The sequence below is a fragment of the Lagopus leucura genome, unplaced genomic scaffold, assembly GCF_019238085.1.
Source record: "Lagopus leucura isolate 7727_CA_CO unplaced genomic scaffold, USGS_WTPT01 Super-Scaffold_100081, whole genome shotgun sequence".
Taxonomy (NCBI): Eukaryota; Metazoa; Chordata; class Aves; order Galliformes; family Phasianidae; genus Lagopus; species Lagopus leucura.
The window spans coordinates 1,430-17,647 of NW_024962317.1; the positions used below are offsets into that span (position 1 = coordinate 1,430).

The following is a 16,218-nucleotide window of genomic DNA, read 5'->3' on the forward strand; positions in this document are numbered from 1 at the left end:
TGTGTGCAGCACTTGCAGGAGGTCAGGCTGCCCCTGACGCATTCAGGGCTGCGGGGTCTCTGCTTTGCCTGCGGCTCTGTCCCCAACAGGACGAGGTTTGGGGGTGCTGGGTGACGGTCAGGATAGGGGGGACATGGTACCTCCTGCCAGGAGAGCATCTGTGAGTCCACAAGGAACAGGGAAAAGAGCAGAGCCCCATGGACCCCTTGGCAGGAGTGAGGCACATCCCAGCGCCGGGCTCCCCACTGCCGTCCTCAGTTCCTTGCAGCGATGACCACAGACAGGGCCACGCCACCAAGCGCGATGGCTGTCGCACCGAAGAGCCACTTCCAGGGGATGGACTGAAGGGGAGAGAAATTAGCACTGTGACGGGATGCCCCTCAGCCTGGATGTGCAGCCCTGCCTGCTGGCACAGGGCCATGGGGCAGCGCGTGGCTCCCGACGCATCCGAGATAACACAGCCCAAAAAGGCAAGTGCTGCGTCGGCTCTGCCCGGCGCGTGGCCGGCACGTCCGAGGGGACAGCATGTGCTGCCCAGCTGACAGCGCTTTCCACCTGCACGGCCAGCTGGGAGCAAAGTCCAGAGCCTCCAGCTGCCATCGCCAGCCAGAGCAGCGGCAGCACCGCAGCGATCAGCAATTCCCTGGCCCTCAGCCTGGGCTGGTTCACTTCAACGGCCCCCTGCCCAGGAGCAGCACCACGCTGGCCCTATGGGACGCACCCCCTGTAGTCCCCAGGGGTGTCTCCAGCTCTGCCATCCCTCTGTATGCCAGCACCAGCCCTTACCCAGGTCAGCTTGTCTTTGCACTTCACCGGGGCACTGCTGGCTCTGGGATTCCCAAGCATCTTCCTGTACATCTCCGTCTCCACCGTCTTCTGGTCCGCGTGCTTCTTCACCAGCTTTGAGAGCTCAGCATGGATGGTCTGGGGAGCAGAATGCAGCACAGTGGTTATCAAACCCTGGGTGGAGGGGAGGGGACAGGGACAACAGTGCAGATAACAGCAGGCTGGGCCCCCCCAGTCCTCAGAACCTTCATCATCCCTCAGGAGCGATCCTGCCAAGCTCTCCTAAAAATGCAGTTCTGAGCTCTAGCTGTGCCCCATCTTTTTTGTCCACCAAAGCTTCTCCTTGCTGACAGCCTGTTTCCTATGGAAGTGACATGAAGGAACAGCTGCTGGCAGTGCAGAGAGGAGCCTGAAGCTGATGGCAGGCATCAGGAGAGGATTTTCTCCTTTAATCGAGGCGGAAAAGTTTCTGCCTCAGGGACAGACCAGCCTGAGCTCTTCCACATTTCCGTCAGGAAAAAGGCTGGGCAAGCAGGCTTACACCAAGAATGCTCTGAAACCAGACTGTGGCAAAACCTGGACGTCCCGCTGCATCCTGCACCATGGGACCTGCTCCGCGGTGGAGGGCCAACATCCCCAGCCTGCAGTGGCTGCAGGATGTGGTGGCAGCAGCACAGCAGTGCCACAGCCATGCTGTGCCCTCTGCTGGGGATGCTGCCCCAAAGCAGCAGTACAGCGAGCAGCCAGGGCACTGCCAAGCCATGGCACCAGCAGCAAACACACCCCAGCAGCTCGCTGGGTTTGGTGTTTTGGTGTAGGACAAACAGCATCTCCATAAGGGTGAATTTCTGAGGGGTTAGAAAGGGACGTGAAGGTCTGCACCAGCTAGGAGGTGCTGGCAGCCCCGGACAACCAGGTTTCCTCATCCAAGGGCAGGTGGAGCTGAGCATTTCTCGAGTCTGTTTTCACCAGCAGCAGCCATAGCTGTGACTCACCAATGTGTGTTTAACGCTGCTGTCTGGAGCAGCACTACCACATCCCTGTGAATCCCAGTAAGCAGCTGGAAAGGCCAGTAATTTGTTTGTGGTTTCACCAGTAACGTCACTGCTGGGCATTTTGATTTTTGCTCCTTTTCAATTAAAAGCTTCACTCCGGTGAGCTGATGAGCCGCAGCCCTGCCAGCAGCAATGACATGAAGGACAAGCAGGGAGAGCATCCCTCATCCCTGTAGCCCTAGCTCTGCTCCCCTACCTCCTCCATGCTGCCCAAGACTTTGAGATCCCACATGCCCTTCCCCAGCAGGGCTCTCAGAGCAAAGCTGCCTGGGTGCTCTGAAGGCCACTGAACACCTGCAGTCCCCACGCTGCCCATGACCTTCAGGCACCAGGGAACACGAGGTGAACTGTGATGTTTTGGTGAAATGCCCACAGAGGCGGATAAAACTGAGGAGCCAATGCAGGAGCAAAGCCCCCACTGCAGGCAGCGCCTCCCCTGCTGCTCCCAGCCCTGCTTTTGCTGGGGCCATTTCCTGGCACTGCTGAGGCTTTTGACTTCCCCGAGGCTTCAGTCCTGCAGCTGATCATTAACCGACAGGAAATTCCTGACCCACAGATTGCTCCGGCCTGGGCGCTGGACTGAGGTCTGGGCTTGCTGGGGCCACCCAATGAATCACACTGCAGGCTGCTGGGTGAGATGGCAACAACTTGCTCTGCCTCGCTTCTCGCAGCAATGGCACAAGCCAGCAGACCGTGCAGGCAGAGCTGCTGAAGCAGAGATGGGCTGGCAGAGAGCCCTGCTACCACAGGGGCCAAAGGGCATAAAGAGAGCCTCGCAACGTGGCGATAAGGAACCCACGCGCTCAGCCGTGTTCAGGTATTGCAGCACTGGGTGCTGGCACTTGGTTCACCACCTCACGGCTGCCCCAGCCCTGCACAGAGGAGACTGGTGACAGCTACGGGGGGCACCGAGGCTTGTAGGAACACGGCCACAAGGACAGAGCCCCGAGGACACCCAGCCTACCTTGTTTGAAGGCTCCAGCTTCAAAGCCGCCTTTAGGATGGGGATGGCCTCTCTGTACTCGCCCTGCTGGGCCAGGACCTGGAAGGTGAGGTGGGGGTTGAGGGAGGTGACTGAGGTGTGGTCCCCACCCCTCCCCAGCCCTGCCACACAGCAGGGATGGCAGCACCTCACCTTGCCCTTTCGGAAAAGTGCCTTGATGTTCTCTGGCTGATGCTCCAGAACAAGGTTACAGGACTTCAGGGCTGCCTCATAATGGTCCAGTTTAAGCTGAGAGGCTGCCAGATTGTTGAGACATTTCACCTTCACGTCCAGCAGCTCAGCCTCTTCATCTGGGGTGAAATCAACTGCAAAGACCCCAGAGGTGGGTTACAACAGGAAGGAAGCGCAGGCAGCCCTCACTCACAGCAGCAGCAGCATCAGGTACCTTTTGAGCTGGAGCTGATGACTTTGAGAGCGATGTCGTAGGAATTGATGGCCAGCACATAATCTGCTTGCTGGTAGTAGAAGTTGCCTCGTTCCCTCTTGCGGTTGGCCAGGCCTATCTTCTCCTTCCCACTGAGCAGCTCCAGGTCTGGTGCATCCCGAGCCTCCAGCAGCTCCACCTCCAGTGTGAGTGCTGCGTTGGGTGGGATGTCAGGGCTCCTGCAGTGGCACAAAGCCATGCTCAGGCCTGGCTCTGCTACAAACCGCCAATCCCAGAGGTGACAGCAGAGCCACAGGGGCTCCCCAGCAGTACAGGCTGTAGTAGAGGGGACTGGGGATAGCTGTCATAGCCCTGTTTCAGCCTACCCTATTTCGTTCCACACTCCCCATGCTCACCTGCCCTGTACACCATAGCAGTACTTGGCATCTGACATAATCAAAGCCGTTTCTCCCATCTCCATAAGCTGTACGCAGAGGTCCAGAGCCTACAGGGAGCAACGTTGCAGAAGAAGGTGAGCAAAGGGGCCAATCCTGCCTCCAACAAGGACATCGCCAACCCTAAGTCTCCCCCCAAGGTGAAGTTGCACACATCAGGGCGGCTTCCTCCAAGCCCCACCTGCAATACGTCGCAGTCTCCCAGGGTAAAGCTGAGGCCGGGGTTCTCCTCCACCACACTGCCATCCTCCAGCATGGCCCTCAGACGGACAGTCACATCCTGGCCCTTGCAGGGCCGGCTCTCCACCCCCTGACCTGGCACGAGTGTCTTCTTCTTAAGCAAGCCGCTCCCTGGGCCAAGAGAAGCCGGAGGTGATCAGCACACAGTAGGGAATGGGAGAACCCTGCTCCCAACCCAACCTCAGCCTCTGTGCCGGTCAAAGCATCCTGCGAACGCCCTGCCACCCTCCTGCCCTGCTCTCACCCAAGACGTCGAGCCACTCCTGGGGCTCCTCGGCTGCTTCCCCTGGGCCTCGCTCTGAGGACTGGGCGCCCTCCCGCAGCGGTCCCCGCGCCCGTCCCACGTCCTCCAGCGGCGGCAGCTCGCTCAGGTCGTCCTCGTCCTCCTCCAGAACCTCGAAATCCTCCGCGCCGTCCAGCTGAGAGGCGCCGACCGCGGCCGGTTCCGGGCTGGGCGGTTCGGTGCCGCCGCCTGCCCGGCTCGGGGAGCCGCCGCTCGTCTCCTCCCCGCTGGAAGCCATCGCGGCAGAGCAGGGAGAGCGGCGACCTGCGGGAGAGAGGAACAGTCGGCGCTACGGACACCGCGATGAGGCCGCCGGCACTCCCGGAGCGCACGGGGCTGTCCCGGCAGGGCAGTCGGGGCCGGACCGGGGAGGCCCGAGGCACCGGTTCCGGCCCCTGGAAGCGCCGCCCCGCGCGCCCCGCTCCACCACGTGCTTTTCTCCCGCGCGCGCACCCGGCGGGGGTCCCCACGTCACCGCCCCGTCACGCGCCGGGACTCCCCCTATAGCAACGGCCGCCGCGCGCCCCCCGCCGCTCCCACCTACCCGCGAACTCGAGGCCGCCGGCCCCGCCCCCGCGCTCCCATTGGACCGCTGCCTCCCGCCCCACCGACGCCATTGGGTGGCGCCGACGCTCCTCATCGACGCGTCGAGCGCGGCGCGCCGCGGACTTAAAGGGGCCGCCGCACCGCACCTGCTCCGCGGGCCCGGCACCCCCGCCGGGCCGGCGTCCTCACCGCCCGTAGCTCCGGTAGCTTTCGGTGCCCCGCCGCCGAGGGCTGTGAGTGCCGGAGGCCCACAGAGGTTTCCTGCAGCGCTTAACCCCCGCGCGGCAGGGCCGTCGCCCGGGAGACCCCCGGCTCTGTGCTCCGGTACCGAGGCGGCCCCGCGGCTCCCGGTTTCCCCCTCGGCCCAATCTCCACCACTTCCGGCCCGGCTCCGTGACGCACGCGCGCGGTGACGCCACGGGGTCGCGCTCGACGTGACCCCGCACCCGGAAGCGAGGCGCGGCCGCCGGTGCCGCTCCCGTCATGTGAAGGGAGAGGGAAAGGAGCGGCGCCCGGTGCTGCCGCGGGAGGGGCGGGGCTACCGAGAGGGGCTCGAGCCCGCGCCGTTACCGGGAAGCGGGCGGGGAGGGGGGGGGGTGGCTCCGTTACCGGGCACGGCGGGGGCCGGGGGTCCCGCGGGCAGCGGCGCGATGGAGCCCACGGCTTCGCGGGTGTTCTGCGGGCGGGTGCTGGGCATGGTGAACGCCGAGGACGTGAACGCCATCATCCAGGCTCAGAAGAACATGTGAGTCCCGGGGGAAACGGGGTCCCGTGCGAGCGGCAGCCCTCGGTGCCCCCGTGTAACCGTGGGAACGGCCGCTCCCCCGCAGGCTGGATCGCTTCGAGAAGACGAACGAGATGCTGCTCAACTTCAACAACCTGTCGAGCCTCCGCATGCAGCAGATGAACGAGCGCTTCCTGCACCACACCAAGACGTTGGTGGAGATGAAGAAGGACCTCGACAGCATCTTCCGTCGGATCCGGTAGGTGGAGGTGGGAGGGGATGGCCGGGGGACCTCGAAGAGATTTGTGTGGGTCTGTCTGTGAACCCGGCTCTCTCCTCCCGCAGGGCGCTGAAGGGGAAGCTGGCCAAGCAGTACCCGGAGGCTTTCAGCAGTGAGTGGTTCCGTCGGTTCTCTTCCCCCATGAAGGTTCCTCCTCCTCCGAATGCGCCTTCAGTGCCGCCTTTGGGAGTCGGGGCCTTTGGGACTGCCAGCACGCAGTGCTAAGAATCCAGGGAGCTTTTTTCTTATATTGAATGTGGATGCAGGAAATCGCAAAGCCACAAATGGCTGCTCGTTTAAGTGGGATCCGTTTTTTGTTGATTACTGCTACAAGCAAAGGAGCAAATCCTTCCGCCAAAGCACCCCCCATAGCCGGCCTTGCAGCACATCGTGGTGTTGTGTGCAGTTGTTAATCTCTGAGTCTTTCTTTCCAGACATTCACGAATCTCCTATTCTAGAAGATGACGATGACTTCGACCCGGTTCCAAAGAGCACGACAACCACCATTGCTACCTCTGAGCAGAGCACGGAGTCCTGTGACACGAGCCCTGACATCATCTCTCCCACCATGAGTCAGGATTTTGAGGATTTATCACAGGGCCAGTACGATTTACCGGCTGTGAACGGACAGAGTCTGACAGACGAAGACACTGCCAACGACCTGGACTAAGGCACGTGGCTCTGCCCCATCCCTGGGGCCCCCGAGAACTCTCTATCTTGTATTTATATTTGTGTGTTCCTTTGGCCATTTATTTTTGGGAAGAGATGGCTGAGTGAAGAAGGGGGTGAAAGGTCCCTCCGACTGCCTCAAACCTGCTATTGTAGCGCAAATCCTGCAACTTAACATGGGCAAATGAGTAAAACGAGGATTTGAAAAGCCTCCTGTCCTTTCTTGTGTGCGTGTCCAGAAGAGTCAGAGGTGGATGGCGAGCTGGATACAAGCCAGCAGTGTGCCCTCACAGCTCAGGATATGGTATCCTGGGTATCCAAAGCAGCGTGGCCAGCAGGTCACGAAGGGAATCTGTTCCTCTGCTCTGATGAGACCTCACCTGGAATGCTGTGTCCAGATGTGGAGTCCTCAGTACGGGAGATGCATGGAAGCGCATCCAGAGGAGTGCCACAACGGTGGTCTGAGGGATGGAACAGCTTCCCTGCAAGCACAGGCTGAGAGCAGCCTTCACCTACCTAATGGGGCTGTAGGAAAGAACGGGGGTCTCTTCAGCAGGGTCTGTTGTGGCAGGAAAAGGGGAAAGGCTCAGCGTCCCTCGCTGTTCCAACCTCGGCTGTGCCCCCCTCCCTCTCCAGCATCTCAGGACCGTCCCGGCAGCTGCGTCCGCAGCTGCCGGGACGGTCCTGAGATGCTGGGGAGGGAGGGGGGCACAGCCAGGGCCTGGCTTGCTGCTGCCTGCGGGAGATACGGCGGCTGGGACAGTTTGGAACGGAGGCAGCGGGACGCAGGGACGGAGAACCGAACCCAGACCGAACCACGCCGGTACCGAGACCCGATCGGCTCCCCCACACCGCACCGAGGCGCTGCCCGGTCGCGCATTGCGGCTGCGCGGAAGTGGGAGGGTGGAACGGAAGTGACGTCACGACGGGCGACTTCCGGTTCCGGTCGCTCTTTTCTCGGCGGCGAGGCGAGGCGGTGCGTGCGGATGGGCCGGGCTGCGTGTTGGGAACAGGGATTGGGGCAGAGCGGAGGGTGTTAAGGAGCGGGATTCGGTTCTGGGGCGGGTGGGGGAAGTCGGGGAGCCGCGATCCGGTGTTGGGACGGCGGTGGTGGGAGCCTCGGCCTGGAAGGTGGAAGCCTCGGCCTGGAGGGTGACGCGGCTGCTGCCCCCCCCCCCCCCATCCCTTCCAGGCGGACCGGTGCCAAAATGCAGATCTTTGTGAAGACGCTGACGGGCAAAACCATCACCTTGGAGGTGGAACCCAATGACACCATCGAGAACGTCAAGGCTAAGATCCAGGACAAGGAAGGTGCGCTTAACCAGGAGTCCCAGCGGCTGCTCCTGCCTCTCCCTCCTTCTTCCCTCCTCACCTCTCGTTTAACGGTTCTCCCCCGCAGGGATTCCCCCCGACCAGCAGCGCCTGATCTTCGCAGGGAAGCAGTTGGAGGATGGCCGCACACTCGCCGACTACAACATCCAGAAAGGTGCCGTTGTTGGGCCCGGTGTGGGCCCGCAGCTGGGTTCTGCTGCTTCTCGGCCCCCTCAGTGATGTTTATCTCTATTTCAGAGTCCACCCTGCACCTGGTGCTGCGTCTGCGTGGGGGCATCATTGAGCCCTCCCTGCGGCAGCTGGCCCAGAAGTACAACTGCGATAAGATGATCTGCCGCAAGTACGGCCCTGGTTTGGGGGTGCCCATATCAGCCCATTTATACCCCCTCATTTATACCCCTGCCATGCTCTCCATGCGCTGCGATTCGTCAGCGCCCCCCCAGGAGAGGCTTTAGGCCCCCTGGTGATGGGCTCTGTGCTCCCTTCCAGGTGCTATGCTCGCCTCCATCCCCGCGCTGTCAACTGCCGCAAGAAGAAGTGTGGCCACACCAACAACCTGCGCCCCAAGAAGAAGGTCAAATAGAGCTGCTCTGCACCGCACTGTGCTCTCCCAATAAAGCATCTGCGTTCAACCCCTGTCCTGTCCTTTGTACTCAAACGGGGTGCTTTTCCATAAACACGAGGCCGGGCACGGAGCGCGCCGGAACTGCGTTCTGTCCTGGTGCTCGGGTGGGACTGAAGGCTCCCGGGGCGGAGGAGGGGGGGAACTGAGGCGCTGCCCGGCGATGCCTGCAGGTGGCGGCGGTGCCGCGTTGCGCCGTGCTCCGCCCCCGCCGGGCCTGCGCGTTCCGCTCCGCTCCGGGAGCGGCCCCGGCCATGGTGAGCGGGGCGGGGGTGCCGATAGCCGTCTGGTTTCACGGGGCTGGGGGGACCCGACGTACCGGAGCCGGGTTGTGCACGCGTGACCGGGCGCTCCGGTAGCGAGCGGTACGGCGGAGGTCGGGCGCTCCGTGCGCGGTTCCGGCCCGGCAGAACCGAACACGCGGGGTGGGAGCGGTGCGGGCAGCAGCGCTGTGCCGGTGCCCCACGGCCCTCTCTGTCCACGCAGACCGACGAGGCGCTGCGGGCGCTGCTTCAGCGCTTCTACGCTCTGCAAGGGGAGCGCGTGGAGACGTACCGGCTGTTCGAGGAGTGAGTACCGGGACGGGACCCCACGGGGATGGGTTCCCCCATCCCTCCTCTACACATCCGTACGGAACGAGCTGCGGGGCACAGAAGGGCAACGGGAAACCAAACGATCGCCCTGGTGTGAGCACCGGGAACGGCACTGCGTGGCCACGGTGACGTTATTTTGCTGCCTTTCTTCTGCCTTCATTCCCCAGAGGTCACCGCGCATACCTGAGCAGCGCCCCGCACTACGATTTCCCTCGCTACCGGCAGTTGGTGCACGAGGTGACGGCGGCCTTCAGCGGCATCTCCCGCGAGGTGCTGCAGCTCCAGGGCCGCCTGCGGGGTGAACTCGGCCGCCCCGACCTGGCCCAGCACCTCACCCGCCTCCAGGAGCGCGAGCAGGAAAAGCTGCAGCTGGTGAGCGCCGGGCACGGGGGGTGGGAGGGGTCCCGCTGCCACCTGAACGGGGTGGGCTCAGCCCCCGTGCGTCCCCCTGCAGACAGCACAGCTCCAGCTGGCCCGGCAGCGGGTGCAGGATGAGCCCGGCGTGGAAACCCATCAGCAGGAGGTGCGGGAGCTCAAGCACAGGTCAGTGGGCACCCCCTGCTCCCCTCCTTTTGGGGCTGGGATCCCCCTTCCCACCCTCCCTTCCCTCCAGCGGGGCCGGAGGGGGCCCAGATGGCGCCTTCAAAAGAGCTCTTGTTTGGAGCCCTCCGGATTGTTTGGCGATGCCGCGCGGCCGCGCTCCCATCAGCCTCCCTGGGCTGAGTGTTTCATAAACAGCGCGGGGAGCGCGAGGCGGCCCGGATAATACGCTCCATATGGGCTTTATTTATAGTTTCCATCCGCTCTTGTAGGCTAATTAAAACCATCGAGGCAATCAGCGAAATTCTCCAAGACCTCAAGTACGATTCGGAAGAAGCCGAGTGATGGGCGTCCCCGTGGGAATGGCTGAAGGGGCCGTACAGCAGAGCGCTGCGGGGCCCCCTGCCCCACTCCAACCCCCGGCGAGGTGGGCACCTGCCCCCCCAACCCGGCCCCATCGCTCAGCAGGGGAGCCCCCCACATCCTGAGCATCCCTCTGCAGGTGGGTGCGCGCGGGGCTGGACCTGTGCCCACTTTCTGCTGAGCACAGCGGGGCTTGGAAACAGGGGACCCTTTTCTCTGAGCTCCCTGGGTGTCCCCATGGGGACAAACACTGCCATCGCTGCCCTGGGGACATCCTCTGCCCTGCAGACACCCGGGGCTGGCGCTGAGGATGGAGACAACACCCAGCCCACACCTTTTGTGGTCACCTTCAATAAAAACGTCCCCTGAGCCATGTGGTCCATAGGATTTGTACCATCCCTCATCACCACCCATGTCCGTGTCCCCAGATCGGTCCCCCGAGGAGCCCAGGCACGTGGTGACATGGACGTGGCCCCGTCCCAGAGCTTGGCTGCCCGCTGCGTCCCCATCCCCGCGCGCTGCTGCTGCTCCACTGACGCAGGCCCCGGTGGGGTTTAACGAGGTTTATTGGCATTAAGCTTAAATCTGTTCCTAATTGACTGAAATGTAACCAAAATAAGGCTGGTTTGAATCAAAATCAGAGCAAGCACACTGGGCAAACCCCAGCAGCCTCAAACCAGCCCCACGCAGCTCTCTGGGGACAGACCCCCCGCGCACTCACACGCGGCCCCATGGGCACCCGTGGCCCCTCCAAAATGCCCAAACTGCATCTCTGGGAGGAGGGCTGCACCCTCCAGGTTCGGGGGCCACGGGGAGCCTCCACCCCCCCCCCTTCACCCCAATTGCTGCTCCAGGTCGTGGGTAAGGAACAAAGGCTCCAGGTGAGGCTGGGGAGTCCCTTCGCTGCCATGGGGACTGTGCTCCTGGGGGGCGCGTGGCACCGCCACCTCCCCCAGGGGGCTGCCAAGGCCAGCCCCAGCCTCCCCCCCGGGCAAAACCCCCCTGCAGCGGGTTGCAGAGCCGTGCCGAGCTCCGGCCACTGCTGAGCCCCCCCCCAGCGCGCTGTGGTGGCAGGGACGGGGCGGGCGGCCCCGGGGGGGCTTTGGGCACCCGGTGCGGTGCTGCCGGCGCTCAGCCCTGCGGGGGCTACAACTTATCGCCGGGTAGAACCTGCAGAGAGAGCAGGGCCCTGCTTCGAGGCCACCCTCGGAGAGGGGGACACCAGGGGGGTCCGCAGCCCCGCAGTGGGGAGAAAGAAGTGTGAAAGGCTCCTTACCTACCTGGTTGCGTGTTTTGTGGGATTTCTGCAGCCACACGCGCCACTGGTCGTACAGCTTGATGCTGAGGTTGGAGCAGCCGTAGGAGTGTTTCTTCACCCACCCAAAGAACTGCTTCAGCTCCCGCCGCAGCGTCGTGTTCTGCTCGCCTCCCTTGGGGTCGCAGCCCCCCGCCGTGCGCTCTGCGGGGACAGGGAGGGGACGGGGGCTCAGAGCGGCGCTGGCGGCCCATTCGCAGTGCAAGGAGCAGAGGGAGGAACCTGGGGTAGGGAAACGCGTGGCTCTCCGCCTCCCCGCCGGGAAATCAGAGCGGGGAATTGGCTCCTTTGCAAGAAATCCAGGTGCCGGGCACACAGCGGGAACGGCCTCAGTGCGTGCACAGGAAAGGGGGGGAGCAGCTGGGGAGGGGGCTCAGGCAGCAGCGCTCACCGCTGCGCGGCGTGGAGGCGGCCGTGGGGTTGCTCCAGTCGCTCCAGATGCCGGCCTTCTTGGAGCCGTAGATGCCGAAGGGGTTGCAGCGCACCTGGACGAAGTAGACGGTGCCGGGACGCAGCCCTGCCAGGCGGCACGAGGTCTGGTTGCCCACATCATCCACCACCTACAGAGCGAGGGCAGGGCTCAGAACCCCGGCACCGACCCACAGCTGGGCAACACCGCGCCGTTGCTGCCCCCCAACCTTCCACTCCGAGCTGTCCTCCACGCGGTACTGGATCTGGTACTTGGCTTGGAAGAGGAAATCCTTCAGCGCCGGCGGGGAGCTCCAGCGCACGCTCAGCTGGTCCTCCAGGTCCCCCACACGGCTGACGTGCACATCGGACGGCGGGTCGGTGGTGACTGCGGGCACATGGGGCAGCAGTTCCCGATGGGTTCAGAGCCAATCCAACACCACTCGGCTCCGACCCGACCCCAACCACCCTCATGGTTTGAGATTGACCCGCCTCCCCCCCCCCCCGGGCCCTGGAACCCAACACTCACCCACATCGAGGATGTCCAACATGACGACATCGGACACGGCCACCCCCAGCCGGTTGGAGGCCTCCACCCAGATCTCATAGGGCGTGAAGAGGGCCAGGTCCTTGGGGATGTGGCAGGAGTAGGGCCCGGCCGTGTGGTATTCCTGGCACGTGTTGTCACGGCCGTACCACCTGTGATGAGCACAGCCCCGGGGCTGTGAGCCCAGCGGGACCCGCACACCTGCCCAAGGAAAGCACGGCGCCGGGCCCGCGCCTCGTTTATCCACCACTTAACGCCGTCAGCAGCGGTGTTGGGTTTCCGTCCCCACGCCGCCCCGAAGCTCCCCCTGTAAGCCCTCAAAATCCCACGTTCACACTGGGAGGAAGGGAAGGAATCCACCCGCAGGCGCCTACCGGAGCTTGTACTTGAGCGTGTAGTTGGTGTGCAGGAAGGTCTCCCCCTCCGTCCCTGGGGCCCACGTGCAGGTGAGGTCCTTCATGTTCTTGGACCAGCAGGAGATGTTGACTGGTTTTTCTGGGGGTACTGGAAGAGGACAAAGGGACAACGAGACGTGAAGGGGCTCCGTGAGCAGCACCCGAAGGGACCGCACGCTGGCTCTGCAAGCCAATGCCTACTGGGGACGGCATGGGGACGGCATCACCAACAGCCCTGCAAGGTTGGTGTTGCCGAGACCCCCACCAGCCCCACGGGGCAGCGGAGGACTGCAGCCCGTGCTGAGCAACAGAGCTGTTTTCTTTTGGGAACAGCAACCGAAATAAATAAATAAAAATAAGCGCTCTGTTCCCAGTTAAGCCTCTGTATTCTTAGAACGTAAAATCATCCTTAAAATAGCCCGAGATAAAATCTTAACGATTATTGATTCGGACAACTGTAATTTCAGCACGAGGTGCCAAAAGCGCCGCGCGGCCTTGGGGCGACAGCGCTGCGCCGAGGGGCAACGGCACCACGATGGAGACGGACGGACGCGCCCGACGTACGTCCAACATAGAGGCAGGAGCCGGCCAGGATGCCGCCGTCGCGGCTGTGGCACACCAGGTTGTCCCCCGACTGCTGCCGGGAGCCGTTGAGGCGGGCGAGGGCCACGCTGAGCGTGGTGGGGCCGAGGGCGGCGTAGGAGGCGGCGGGCAGACGGCGGCCGTTCAGCGTCCAGTACAGGTCCTGCGCGCGCAGGCGGAGGTCGGCGCTGACGGTGCAGGTGGCGGTCAGGGAGGAACCGATGAGCAGCGTGGGGTCCTGAGGGGAGATCACTGCAGGGTCTGCGGCCGGAGACAACGGGAAGGGGAGCGATGCGCGGCGCAGCACGGCACCGTGGGCGCGTCGCTCCGTGCCCGCTTTGGGGCCGGGCTCCGTTTTTTTCCCCCCATTGGAAAGCAACAATGGAAAGTTTGGGGGCGGTTTGGTTTTTTGGCTTTCTGTTGCTCCGCGGTGCGGACCGCAGAGCTGAGCACCCTAACGCAAACCATGTGCTGCTGCTGCACCGCGCTGCGGGGCTGGGGGGGAACCCACATCCCCTACCGGGACCCCCCGGCAACCACCGCCCTCGCTTCCCTGCTTTGGGAGGAGAGCAAACCGCGCACGGAAAGGCTTCAAAGCACAGCGGGCTGCTCGCACGTTCCGCAGGGGAAAACGACCCGGTGCTGACATCCCCCAGCACTCGTTGCCGAGGCGCTGCGGGGCCGCGCGTGCCGGGCTAATATTGCTAATTACCTCCCGGAAAGCGCCTCGACCTCCGCTCCCCTCCGACCTCCCGGCCCCGATCGGCTTTCAGCGGCAGCTCAGTGCGGCCCCGCGTGCCCCGCAGTGCTGGGGGGGGGGGGCTCCGAACAGCCCCCACACCCGGGTGGGCTGCAGCCCCCACCACCCCTCAGCCCCCCCACGGGCAGCCCTCGGCCCCAACTGCAGCCGATCCGACCGCCTGCAGCACAAAGCACGCCGCTCACGGGCCGCGTCCCTTTGGCTTTTCTCCTCTCGCAGTCATTCCTTTTTCTTTCGCAGCCACATGTGTTATAAAAGGGAAAAGTGTGAAGTTTTCAGATGGGAGCGGAGCGGGCCGGGGGGTGGTGGAATGCGCAGCGAGAATACCTGCCCGGGGTTTTATTGCCTTCCTATTGTAAAAAAAACAAATGCTGCTCAGGTGTTAAGTAACGCCATAAAGTAAAAGCACATTTCAGGGTGTCGGGAACGTTTGCGCTCTTCTTCCGAAGGGCCGGATCGCCTTTCGGTTTTACATCGAGGCGTTTTAAGGGCTGCGAGAGAAAAGGGAAACCCCCCGCTCAGCGTCCGAGAGCTCCGACACGTTATTGGGGCTCGCGGAGACCGAAAGCAACGATTGCTCCGAAGAACAAAAGGAGATTTGGGCGGCGCTGAAAAAAAATCAAGCGAAATGGGTGTGAAGCGACGGGGCCGCGTCCCGCTGCGCTCCCCCCTCTCGCCCTCTCCTCCGCCGATGGCGGTTCTGATGCCCGTCCCTCGGCTCGCGGCATTCCAGCGCGGAACTTCGCTCTCTAAAAGGAGATTTGGCTGCGCCCGTTCCAGCGCTGCCGCACGTCGGGGCCGCGGGACCGAACTCCGACCGTGGGACAAAGGAGGTGGGGAGCGCGGGGGCACCGCTCGGCGGGACGGGACCCGGGGGTCCCTGCGGCCGTGGGGTGGGGGAGCGGCGGTGGGGCCGAGCTCTGGAGCGCTGTGCCACCCCGCAGCCCTACGGGCAACGTGAGAACCCGGAGAGCGCTTTCCCTTCTCGCTCCCACCGCGTTTTGCTTCTCCGCCGCGGCTGCTTTCGCAGCCCAGCCCCGATCAGCGCTCCGTGATTCTTCCCGTGAATGACCCGCAGCGCTCGGGGCACGCGAGCCGATGGACGCGGGGCGGGATGGGGACCGCGGTGCCACCACGGTGCCACCCCGAGCCGGGACGCGCTGGGCGAACATCGCCCCGAGGAGCCGAACCTCCAGCCGTGGGGAACGCGAATGGGGCCGCTCCGCGCTCGCAGCCTCGCGGGACCCCAAGGCACCGCCGCGGGACCCCAGCGCAGAACCCACCCCAGGTGTGGCATCTCCACGTCTGTCCCCAACTCCCCCCCCCAACCCCCCCAGTAAGGAACCCCCTCCAGGAACCCGCTCCCCTTTTTTGAGGGCGATCCGTTGTTCTCCGCAGGGGTGGGCGCTCCCTATTGTTCTGATGGGGGAGAAGGGGGGATTCATTGTTCTCTGGGACGGGGAGGGGGGGGGCTCATTGTTCTCCATGGGGGGAAAGGGGCGCCTATTGTTCTCCGGGGGCTTTGGGGAAGGTCAGCCCTGCTGGCCGGGGGGGTCGTGGATCGCCGTGTGGGGTTCGCTATTGTTCTCCAGACGGAGGGGGGGGTCCATTGTCCGGGGTGGGGGAGCGGAGCTGCGCTGCTCCGCAGGAGACGGCGATCCGGAGGGGGTGCGCCATGGGGAAAGGAGGGGGCACACGGCTCCCAGGGGGCGATGGGTGGGGGACACGTCTCCCCTGGGGGGGGGGTGCTGCGGGGGCCCGGGGCCGGGCCGCCCCATGGTTCGCGGTCGGGCACAGGGCGGGGGTCGGGCGCTGCCAGGGGTTCCCGTCACGCTCCGTCCCGGGGAGGGAGTGGGGCGGGCGGTTCCCATCGCCCCGCGGGAGGGGAGCGCAGCCCCGGGGGCACGCAACCCGGAAAGGCGGGGGGGGGGGGGGGGGGGGCACAAGGCCCGGAATGAATGAGGGAAGGGGGAGAAGAGAAAGGAGAGAGGGGAGGAGAGCGGCGGCACAGAGCCGGGGGTCCCCGCGCAGCGCCCGCCCCAGCCCCAACCCCAATCCCAGCCCCGACGGCGTCCGCTCTGGCACGGCCCCCCCGAACCCCCCGGGCCGTACTCACACGCGGGCGGCTCAGCGCGGAGCAGCCGCAGGCACAGCAACAGCAGCGGTAAAAGGGCCGGCATGGCCGGCATGGGGGGGGGGGGAAGGGGGGTGTCGGTGCCCGTCGGTGCCCACCGCGGCGGAGCGCACCGACACGTCCGGGGAAGTCGCGAACAAGTCTGAGCAGCCCCCGCTCTGCCAAAGCCCTAAATGCCGCCCTCGCCCCGCCCCGCCCGGCCCGGGACCGCCCCCGGGGGGC

General features: G+C 64.3%; 5 protein-coding genes across 7 annotated transcripts; 3 read left to right on the forward strand and 2 right to left on the reverse strand.

Moving 5' to 3' along the window:
* Window positions 1-254: 254 nt before the first annotated feature.
* On the reverse strand, window positions 255-4,424 carry FKBP8 (FKBP prolyl isomerase 8). The gene is made up of 8 exons (XM_042887320.1): window positions 4,148-4,424; window positions 3,845-4,014; window positions 3,625-3,713; window positions 3,230-3,447; window positions 2,977-3,149; window positions 2,806-2,883; window positions 787-924; window positions 255-341 (listed from the first exon to the last, which is right to left on the reverse strand). The coding sequence occupies exons 1-8, from the start codon at window positions 4,422-4,424 to the stop codon at window positions 255-257; spliced, it is 1,230 nt and encodes a 409-aa protein (XP_042743254.1).
* Window positions 4,425-5,362: 938 nt separating this feature from the next.
* Window positions 5,363-6,613, forward strand: KXD1 (KxDL motif containing 1). Its single transcript, XM_042887371.1, has 4 exons — window positions 5,363-5,477; window positions 5,563-5,715; window positions 5,802-5,848; window positions 6,171-6,613. The coding sequence occupies exons 1-4, from the start codon at window positions 5,383-5,385 to the stop codon at window positions 6,404-6,406; spliced, it is 531 nt and encodes a 176-aa protein (XP_042743305.1). The 5' UTR covers window positions 5,363-5,382; the 3' UTR covers window positions 6,407-6,613.
* Window positions 6,614-7,291: 678 nt separating this feature from the next.
* Window positions 7,292-8,369, forward strand: UBA52 (ubiquitin A-52 residue ribosomal protein fusion product 1). Its single transcript, XM_042887361.1, has 5 exons — window positions 7,292-7,381; window positions 7,598-7,716; window positions 7,805-7,891; window positions 7,975-8,077; window positions 8,227-8,369. Exons 2-5 carry the CDS (start codon window positions 7,614-7,616, stop codon window positions 8,318-8,320), a joined length of 387 nt encoding a protein of 128 aa, XP_042743295.1. The 5' UTR covers window positions 7,292-7,381; window positions 7,598-7,613; the 3' UTR covers window positions 8,321-8,369.
* Window positions 8,370-8,589: 220 nt separating this feature from the next.
* REX1BD (required for excision 1-B domain containing) lies at window positions 8,590-10,224 on the forward strand. Its single transcript, XM_042887368.1, has 5 exons — window positions 8,590-8,616; window positions 8,846-8,928; window positions 9,120-9,324; window positions 9,407-9,495; window positions 9,765-10,224. The coding sequence occupies exons 1-5, from the start codon at window positions 8,614-8,616 to the stop codon at window positions 9,835-9,837; spliced, it is 453 nt and encodes a 150-aa protein (XP_042743302.1). The 5' UTR covers window positions 8,590-8,613; the 3' UTR covers window positions 9,838-10,224.
* Window positions 10,225-10,403: 179 nt separating this feature from the next.
* Window positions 10,404-16,127, reverse strand: CRLF1 (cytokine receptor like factor 1). 3 transcript variants are annotated; one of them, XM_042887365.1, is made up of 8 exons: window positions 15,979-16,127; window positions 13,085-13,363; window positions 12,500-12,629; window positions 12,108-12,277; window positions 11,809-11,966; window positions 11,562-11,730; window positions 11,136-11,314; window positions 10,404-10,454 (listed from the first exon to the last, which is right to left on the reverse strand). In XM_042887365.1, the coding sequence occupies exons 1-8, from the start codon at window positions 16,049-16,051 to the stop codon at window positions 10,410-10,412; spliced, it is 1,203 nt and encodes a 400-aa protein (XP_042743299.1). In that variant the 5' UTR covers window positions 16,052-16,127; the 3' UTR covers window positions 10,404-10,409. The 3 variants fall into 3 exon arrangements, with proteins under 3 accessions (XP_042743299.1, XP_042743300.1, XP_042743301.1); XM_042887366.1 differs by having other exon boundaries at window positions 10,404-11,025; XM_042887367.1 differs by having other exon boundaries at window positions 10,404-11,025; window positions 11,132-11,314.
* Between the last annotated feature and the right edge of the window lie 91 nt (window positions 16,128-16,218).